Genomic DNA, 9,591 nt, shown 5'->3' on the forward strand with positions numbered 1-9,591 from the left:
CTCCCCCCCCCCCCCCCCCTCCCCAGCTCTATTTACAACTATAATTTTATGACACAAAAAAGAATTGAGAGATTAACAAAAGAACTTGACATCACCTAGATGCCTTCCAAAAAGAACCCACTGAAACACTATCAGTGGATCGTGGGAATTTTTTCGCCATCCCATAGAATGTAATTCCATAGAGTATGTGTCTGGAAACAGTCCTTGGGCAGACTGTTCTTTCACTAAATCTTCAGATGATTATAGCTTCAATTGTAGAACCATTCTGCTACAATGAAGATCTGCAAAAGATGAAAATACAAAAAATGATGGATGGAGTTGCAAGACAAACAATAACAGACAGCTTGGAAAATGCAAATGCAGGATTATATTTATATGAATAATCACTTCTCTTTAAACTTACAGAAGTTCCAGTATTTCTATTATAAGCTCCCAACCTCATGGGCAATTATTTCAGTAATGGACATTGATGATGGATAAAGATTGTTTAAACCCATCTTGCAATAATCAAGAAGTTCACAGACATTCCATCAATTTCGAAAATCACAATCAAACATATGCATGGCACCTTCATCAACCAAGGGTTCAGTTAACATTGAAAGACCTGCTACTCAGCTGAAGCATGGCTGATAAATTATTTAACACTACGCACTCTCAAAAGAAGTTGAAGCAGAAACAGTATCAACCCAAGTGTCAATAGATATTTGATGACACAAAAAGTGTCAATTGATTCCACGACAAAAACGCACGTTAGAAAACAAGTTTAAAAGATGATAGAGAAACGAATTAAAGATCAAACTCCGCCCAAAAGTATAGGCATACATAAACATGCAATCCTCATCCAATGCAGGCTCGGTCTAAAGATTGGTCTGATATTGATATCCATTGGTTATTGGCTTTTAATTCTTTCGGTTCTATTTAATGGGCTGAATTATATATCCCATAACTGGGGACCTAAAGTGATGTATGAAATTCATATTTAATTAGTAGTGGGGTCCATTAGGTGGTTAAATTGGCTTTAGTTTAGTCATATTTATTGGCTTTTAATTCTTTCGGTTTTATTTAATGGGCTGAATTAAAGGGTCCTCTTTCGGTTAGTTGTGTGGGCCCAAGTTCCCTAGAAGATTCAGGATTCAATAATTCTAATTAGTTAAGCATTTTGGAATCCTTGTAAGTTCAGTTAGTCCAGTTACCTAAAAGTTTTAGATTTATGAGTCTTTCTTTTGTTTTCCAATAAATATTTAACAACCTCTCCCCACCCCACCCCCCCAAAAAAAAAATTTTTTTGATGGAAAATAATGTATTAAATTTTGTATAATTTGGCAATTGCCTCTCTCTCTCCCCCCCCCTCTCCATCGATCTAGTTTCTTCTCCCTCTTCTCCTCTCTCCCTCCTCTCTATGGCTACCTTTCTTCTCTCTTTGGATAAGAATTCTTTTCCCTCTTTTCCCCCATTATTGCAGGTTCCTAGAATATCAGAACCAACAAGCTCTTTATCCCTTGTTTGTCAGGAAAATATTCTAGATTTGGGCCTGTGGACCAGTAGAGCTGATCTCTAATTCCTAATCTGGAATCTGGGTTGGCTGACTGCATCACATCTGTTTAACAGATACAATCTTCCATGGCATATGTAAAATAGCACATGCCAGTACCATTGGTAATGGCATGACATACTTAAGGTCCGTACTTTAAGAGGGCTAATTAATAATAGAAGAAAATAGCCTTGCCGAAAAAGGAAGGAAGATAAGAACAGAAAAGTGCAGATATGTGATTAATTCTACTCAAAAAAAAAAAAGTTGACTACCAATTCCCATAAACTCCCCATATAGTAACTATGGGAAAGGACTCCAAAGGGTAAGGACACTCTTAGTTGGTCACAACAAACACCATGTCAGGATCACCTGCCAATGATTGATGTCTGCAATAGTAAAGGATTTTCTTAAGGATTGGGAGGGCCAACTCCATAGCCTAAATCCCCTAGACATGAAAAGCTGAGAAAATATGGAGCATTGCAGGGCTAAAACTGCAGTGTTTTCTAGTTTATTAACCCTCATTATGGTTGTAAGTCATAAAGTTAATGCTGCCTTTATAGTTTTTTTTACCCTTATTATGGATATAAGTCATAAATTTTGTAACGGTGTCAATTCTTATTTCATAAGAGCTGACATAATATTTAATACCCTTATTATGGATGTAAGTCATAAATTTTGTAACGGTGTCAATTCTTATTTCATAAGAGCTGAAATAATATTTAATCTCACAAAAGTAACTAAAATTACAAACAGAATATCAGAAAAATACAAGGGTCAAAAGTAAAAGTAGCACATCCACTATGTCGAGGTAGTTGTTTACATTTGTCACATAAAGGCCAAAAATGTTGTTTAAACGATCTGCAGTGGGTATATGGGTTAATCTTGTACTACAAGCATCATAGTTAAAAAAAATAAACCCATAGTTGTCAAGGTGTTGCCTAGGTGACGCCTTGGTGCCCAAGTTCCTTGGTAGCCTAGGTGGGAGGGTGCCTTGGTCGCCTTGCATCCAGGAACCCTCCACCACCTTGGGTCACTAGCTGCCGTGACAACTAGGAATAAATCACTAATAGAATATGAAGAACTAAATCTACCTCTATTATATACGCCCCCAATCCCATCCCCCACACCCCCCCCCCCCCCCCAAAAAAAAATCCTACCTCTAATGTTTACATATGCAAAACAATATCCTGCTATCATATGGTGTGCTGTCTTGTTCAGCCTTTTAGGCAATACAAAAAAACTCCTGCAACAGCCAAATATGAATTCTGTAAGTTGCTGGGGAAGGTGAACCCATTGATGAATTCTGTATTTTGAAAAAAAGTATAAAAAGAAGCATTGAGAAATCCAGATATTAGAACTGTTAGAGCAAAAGATGAAGGTAACCATCACAAAATGATGATGGAATTGATAGCATAGTTGTCTAAGCGACACCTTGGAATCCAAGTGCCCTTAGCTGGAAGGTGCCTTGGTCGCCTTGATTCCCCCCCCCCTTTCCAATGCCTATGGTCCGTTTAGACGTCATGACAACTATGATTGATGTGCTTATTTTGGACAATATATGTGTTATGAATCACTAGATTTTCATGCTACATTTAGAACTCCCAAAGACAAACTCATACTTATCGCACATATTAAATGGTTGAAAACTTCTACTGAGGAGTCACTAATGTGGTAATGCTAATCATTCTATGCAAACATCACGGAATGCACAATGGACATAAGGACATACTGAGAAAAATCATAATATTATCTCTAATTTTCAAGCATGCTTAACAGACTTGACATTTTTAAATCAAGTCAGCACAACTTTGAGAGCACTACAAGAAATAACCACTCAACTGCTAAAGCTGGTCATACATGAGGTGATGATTTCCACATGCATCAAAATCAAAATGAAGAAGATATTACTTACCAAGCTTAATTGTCACCACGATCAAGAGGCATGCTGTTTCATGAAAGACCTGATGCCACTTGCCTAGGTTCCAATGAGTTGTCTGAACATATAAACTTTGTATTTGTATTGCAATTGGCATCATAAGGATCACCTGCAGAAGCTGAGTTGTTGCATTTAGCTTTGGCATGATCCCATTCCATATCAAATGCATCTTCTAGGCATTTTTCAACAGATTTTAAAGAAACAGATGCGTCAGATTTTATAGGGTTTTGGTGAGATAGGAAAATCCGCTTTACATTTTGTATATCTGTGCTGTTGAGACTGTCTTGGCCATCAATTTCACACAAATGTGAATGCTTCGATCCCAGTGTGTCAGTGGAACTGTTGGTCCTTACTTCTGGTGAACATATCCCATCAGAATCATTTGCATTGGCTTCTTGTCTGGAAGTATCACGCACTCGCTTTCTAATAATAGATGGGGTACTCCTAAAATTCTTTGCAGCATTCCTCAACATAGACTCTGGGCTGCTACAATTAATAGAGATACCTTGTATATGGCTAGGTGGAGTAGAACAACAAACTGGACTGTTTGCTATTCTGATAAAATTGTCAGTACCTGAAACTCTATCATTTTCTAAGGCCACAGTCAAATCCTTCAGTACGGGAGGCTCATAATACAAGCGACCAAAATTTACATCCTCAATATATAGCTGTGCACTGGGGACATTGTTTTGTTTACCAACTTCAGCATTGTGGCCACCAAATTCACATGTTGGCAAACTTGAGAACTTATTGTTAGCTTCACCATTTAAACTTAAATCAGTAGAAATCAATCCATTCATGGGAACTCCATAGCGCCATGGCCGTCTAGGAGATTCAATTGATCTCTTAGCAGTGACAGAAAGAGGCATCTCAGGAGGAAAACTATTTCTTCTGGCAGCTCCAGTAACATCCAAGTTAACATCCGAAGAAGAAACTGAAATGATAGCATGCCCTGGGTGATGAAAAGATGCAAGATTGGTAGAATCATTTCGCTCATGTGCAAATCTCTTTAAATGCAACTTCTGAGGAAAACCTGATGAAGTGCCACATGATAGTTCAGGTTGAATAGAACTGATGTGATGTGAACCATCTGGCATTTCAGCATCGTCTCCAGAAATTCCACTGATCGGGCTTCTTGTAGTGGCATCCTTATCCCCAGAGCCGATCAGAGATAAGGGACTCCTTGGACCATGTAACCCTTCTTTCAAAGATATATACTTTTCTACCAGATCATTTTGAACTGGTTGTAGATGTAGTTGCCTCTGAGCTCCTTTCGCATTCCTAAGAACTGTGCTCTGTAAATGGGGGCTAACGACACCCTCCAAGTCTATTTGCTGGTCAACAGACTCCAATGTGCCTTGGCTTCGTCCCACCATTTCACCCCCTATGGATCCTGCTTTAGTTTCATGATTGTCAAAATTGGGAAAGGCAATTACATGCAGATCCCCAGAAGACCCAGAAGCTAAATATGAATCCAACTTCTTCTTCACGGAACAGTTCCAGTGATTCTTTATTGAGTTGTCTGCCCTATCAATTGCAAAAGAAAAAGAAAAAATTGGAAAAGTACATAAAAAGAAGCAGAATTCATCATCAGACTTGACAAATAAACTTCCCTGCAATTCTTTAGAAATACATGGTTTGCAATACTAAAATGTAAGCGCCAACATATCTAACCACTCTAAAATCTAATTTTAACAAAAATCCAATTCAATCATCAAATAATCAAGGCAATTAAACAATTTAACATGATGCATTCAGAATTCAACTTGCTGGCCAGGAAGGTCATGGGCCATAAAATCCCATGTAGTACAAGCCAAATATTGATCAAGCTGGAATGTACAAACTATTTTGATTGTGCATAGAAAATTGCGGTATGACTGTCATTTACTTATTGTAGCATAATCTGGAGTGTACATGTTAAATAACAGTAATCCAATGATACCTTCCAGGTAGAAACCTCGCTATTTCTGCCCATTTGTTTCCATATATTTGGTGGGCACGTATGAGCGCCAACTCCTCCTCCTTGGTCCATGCATCTTTCTTTATATCTGGGTTTAAATGGTTGTGCCACCTGAGATATCAAGAATTAGTTTCAAACCTCAAAGAATAAATGCCCATCTTAATATAATAGGCACATCATTGACAATGGTAAGCAGATGAACTAACAGGCGACATTCTCATAGTGACAAAAATTTTGAAAGAAAGAACTGTAGATACAGAAGAGCATAGAAGCAAAATGTAGAGAGAAGTTTTATTGAAGCAAGGTACTTCAGTGAGAAATTACGGCGTTTTATAATGCATGAGCATGATCACCACCATTGGATGTGTTTTGATCTTTTATTCTGGGACTGTTTTGATATTATATGGCTATGGGTTTTGTTTTATGAATCTTTTATTTGTAATCAGCTAAATTATAAAGCCCAAATTTTAGGTCCAAAGGGGGTACACGAAATTAGCATTTTAAATAGGTAATTAATATTAGTACTGGGGGCCATTAGCTATTAGTGAGAAATTTATCTTGTTAGAAAAAGTTTATCCTATTTGTGGAACTCAGTTTGGAGGAGATAAGATTAGTTTTGAGTTATCTTAGAACTCTTACTAAGAGTCTATGTATGGAAAGGGTTCTTTATCTAAGTTGAGATTTCTATTAATATTTAATTGTTTGAGTCAATTAAGAAGCTTAGGTTAGTTAGACTTCTATTTTATGTCTTTTCTCTATTTTATAAATACATGTAAGAGGCTAGACCTCACCCACACTTTGGAATTATGCAATAGAGTTATTCTGTTTTTGAAAAGTGAGTTGTGCTCTCTCCCCCACAATTTCTCTTTTCTTTTCTTCTCTCTCTCTTCTCCCATTATTCTCTTCTTTCCCACCTTGTAAAGATCCTCCATCATCCGATCTACATCATTTTGCTGCTAGTTTCAATATCTTCCACGGCACATAAACGCTTGTCCTCTATGCTAGAAAACCTGAAATCACCACCAAATGAATGACATGGACTACAATAAAGAAACAATTTATAGCAACATCTGTTCAGGTTAAACTGAATGACGAGTACTGTGATGCAATTATGCACACACGAACAAGGATCCCATAAAACCCATACATTTCCTGCCACTTTTAAAGTTCTCATTCGACCCTCATAAAAGGCAGATCCTTTAAAATCTGTTAAGAGAGGATCCAAACAAGATCAGAGCCCATGAACCTCTGCCAGATAAGCAGATCACATCGAAGATCCTGACCCAAGTCCTACACTTTTAACTATATTTGATGAGGTAAGGCCAAATCTAAAAATATTCCATGTGTTGAGGACATCAATTTAATACCTATGTATTGATATGAATAGAATTAAGGGACGTCAGCAATTACATGATAATCATAGGATCAAATTTCCGGTTATCTTTTTCCTCAACCTGGGCGCCTTTGTCCTGTATTAGTGTAAGTTTTTTATACTGCCCTTCCTACTATTATTATGCCACATTAGATTATTCTTACGTTAGAAAAAGGCAAACCCATATTGGAGAATTATATTGCTACAGTACTTTTATCCCATTGACCTTGCCCATTATGTTTATATACGTGTCCAAGGTTTAGGGAAATGGAGGACTTGTGCAGTACCCGAACGGTTTTCTTACCCAAACCATGTACTATTAGGAATATAATAGATCACATATTGGATCCAGGTCCACAGGACTATTATAAAAGTGTGGGTCCCTAGTAAGCCTCATGTCAAGGATTAATGCTTCCAGTGTAGCAATATATTTAGGTGCAGTGGAAGCCATTCAGTGTTAGTTCAGAATCCTACAAAAAAAGGTGACATATGCCAAGTTATTGAGGAGGCACAAGAAAATCTAGAGGCCTTGAGGGTCCAACCTTGAGACACAACCAAAGTAGCTAGAGACTAAATAAAGCATTATGTGCTAGGAATTTAGTGCAGAAAACTTTTCCACCTACCTTTCTCGACATTGCTTCCCTATGCGCCCTGGTAAGGACTTTGCAATAACAGACCACTTCTTACAGCCATATTTCTCAACTAACTCAACAATACGATCGTCTTCCTACAAAGTATCAAACATAAAAGGGAAGTCATGATCAAACATGATACGTATAAAGCAGCACAAAATTACTTTTTTTTCGTCTTCATGGAAAGCATTCAAACCTCCTTAGTCCAAGGTCCTTTAACAAGTTCCGGATTAAGAACCTTCTGCCACCGATGTAGGCATTGAACATCTGTCCGACCAGGAAAATATTCAGCTGCAAGGCAAAAAGCAGAAAAGCAAATGATGAAAATGATAGGTAGATGTACAAAAATTGAGACCAAATGATGTGGGACATCCCATGAGATAAGGCAAAAAGGCAATGAAAAGCAGAAGACGTCAATGAATAGCATGTGCACCTATTTTCTTCCAATTTTTTGCATTGAAATATTTGACTGCCTTGGTTAAAATTTCATCCTGTTTCAAATTAAAAGAAAATAAAGTCATTGCTGATTACAACTATTAGAATTCTTTAGCATCAAAACACACACAAACACAGAAAAGGAGGAAGTCATTCAGTCCTTCCAACAATCAAAAACACAAATTTCAGTCTTTAAACTAGTATGCATAATATATCTTCAAACCCATCTTTACAGATTAACTGCTAACCATGTATCATGTTGCACACTTGAGTACTTAATTTCCAAAGGTTCATCTATTCGTCTAGGTCCAAACTAGCAGCTAGATTAGTTTAAACAGAGAAAATAGGAATATGTATCATGTAATCTTATTAAAGGTCACAAAATGCAATTCATCATCCGAACTAATCTAATTCCAGCTCAAATGTTTGAAAGAACAACAATCAGCTTCTAGGTGGGACTAATCTATAGACTACAAACGAATTCTAGCTGCTTACCTCCTTCTCTGTCCAACCACCCTTTGTCGAACGTCTGGTAGGACCAGTCGTCCTCCTAAACATAAATAAGAGATGGAACCATGAAAAATTCATCAGCAAAATGAATAACGTTTAAACATAAACTCAGTACAATACAGCAATAAATAAAATGAATAAAATGACGTCAGACAGAGCGAGAGAGTAGAGAGAGGAAAGCATACCCATGGACAGACCCTAACTTGGGAAGAGCGGTGTCGCCACTACTCTCGGACACTGAAGAGCTCGAAGCAACTGTAAATTCCTTTCCCGAGTCAACATCGGCCTCTTCCTTCTTGAAATCTTCCATGCCCTGTCTACTCAAATGAGCTCTCAGACAAAAGGTTGAAAATCCTGAACAGAATCTTTAACCTGATGCAATCAACAAGCAAATAAATGTAAGAAACAAACCAAAACGGCCCAAAATAGAACGCAGATCCTCATAAACCAAATTAAGAAATCGATTGTCGTTTCCGATCTCTGGAGTCTGGACCATCAAGTCTCACTCCACAGTCCCCAATAGAAAACACAGTCGATGACACAGTTCAATGGAAAAATCAACAGAAAACCGCGACAATGCAAGAAATCCGATAAGCTCTGAAGAGATTCTAGGGTTTCAATGATTCTTTTCTCTCACCATAGACAACGAAGTTCTGTAACCGCTAAAGATTAAGCTACGAACACGAAGCAAATACAGAAAAAAAGCAGAAAATCAAAAGATAAAAACATTTCGAGCAACACTAACCTCGATTACAGTGAGCAAGAAGCGTTTTGAAACACCATGGGTTAGGATTTACAAAAGCTTCGAAGCGAGGAAGTTACGATCCACACGAAGTCGCGGGAAACTGATATGTATTAAATCACCCAAAGTGTCTACTCTAAACTCTTAAACGGAAATATATTCGGTTCAATTTCCACCCCTTTTATACTCCTCCAAAAGCTTACGTTAGAAGGAACTAAAGAGGAGCATTGTTAACGGCGATCGAGTAACGACGTTGGCTGTCAACCGTTTAAACAACGTCACATTCCGAAATTTAATGCCTAGTTACAGAGTTACCCTCCGAATATTGTTTTATTTCCATTTATATCATACTCTTCTTGATTCACCAAACTAGACCATACACTTAGTAGGAGAAAAAAAAGGTATTTGTAGCTCTATTTCGGCTAAGTAACTAGTAATTGAGTTATAATTGGGTTAATTGGGCTATAGTCGAG

General features: G+C 37.6%; 1 protein-coding gene across 2 annotated transcripts; it reads right to left on the reverse strand.

Annotated features, from left to right (window-relative positions):
• Positions 1–20: 20 nt before the first annotated feature.
• Positions 21–9,286, reverse strand: LOC122087036. Of its 2 annotated transcripts, XR_006142635.1 has the most exons (10): positions 9,122–9,286; positions 8,562–8,748; positions 8,362–8,416; positions 7,865–7,922; positions 7,628–7,722; positions 7,423–7,526; positions 5,410–5,538; positions 3,444–4,994; positions 2,689–2,774; positions 21–281 (listed from the first exon to the last, which is right to left on the reverse strand). XR_006142635.1 is itself a non-coding variant. In XM_042656010.1 (9 exons), the coding sequence occupies exons 2-8, from the start codon at positions 8,684–8,686 to the stop codon at positions 3,482–3,484; spliced, it is 2,079 nt and encodes a 692-aa protein (XP_042511944.1). In that variant the 5' UTR covers positions 8,687–8,748; positions 9,122–9,286; the 3' UTR covers positions 21–281; positions 3,444–3,481. The 2 variants fall into 2 exon arrangements, 1 of the variants encoding a protein (XP_042511944.1); XM_042656010.1 differs by lacking the exon at positions 2,689–2,774.
• Positions 9,287–9,591: the final 305 nt, after the last annotated feature.

Source organism: Macadamia integrifolia, chromosome 8 (genome assembly GCF_013358625.1).
Source record: "Macadamia integrifolia cultivar HAES 741 chromosome 8, SCU_Mint_v3, whole genome shotgun sequence".
NCBI lineage: Eukaryota > Viridiplantae > Streptophyta > Magnoliopsida > Proteales > Proteaceae > Macadamia > Macadamia integrifolia.

Excerpts from the sequence above, each read along its gene's own strand:
- LOC122087036 (XM_042656010.1), bottom strand. The coding sequence starts at position 8,686 with ATGGAAGATTTCAAGAAGGAAGAGGCCGATGTTGACTCGGGAAAGGAA. Across the intron at positions 5,539-7,422 it reads GGGAAGCAATGTCGAGAAAG|GTGGCACAACCATTTAAACC; the intron begins GTAGGTGGAAAA and ends TTGATATCTCAG. Across the intron at positions 4,995-5,409 it reads GCGAGGTTTCTACCTGGAAG|GGCAGACAACTCAATAAAGA; the intron begins GTATCATTGGAT and ends TGCAATTGATAG.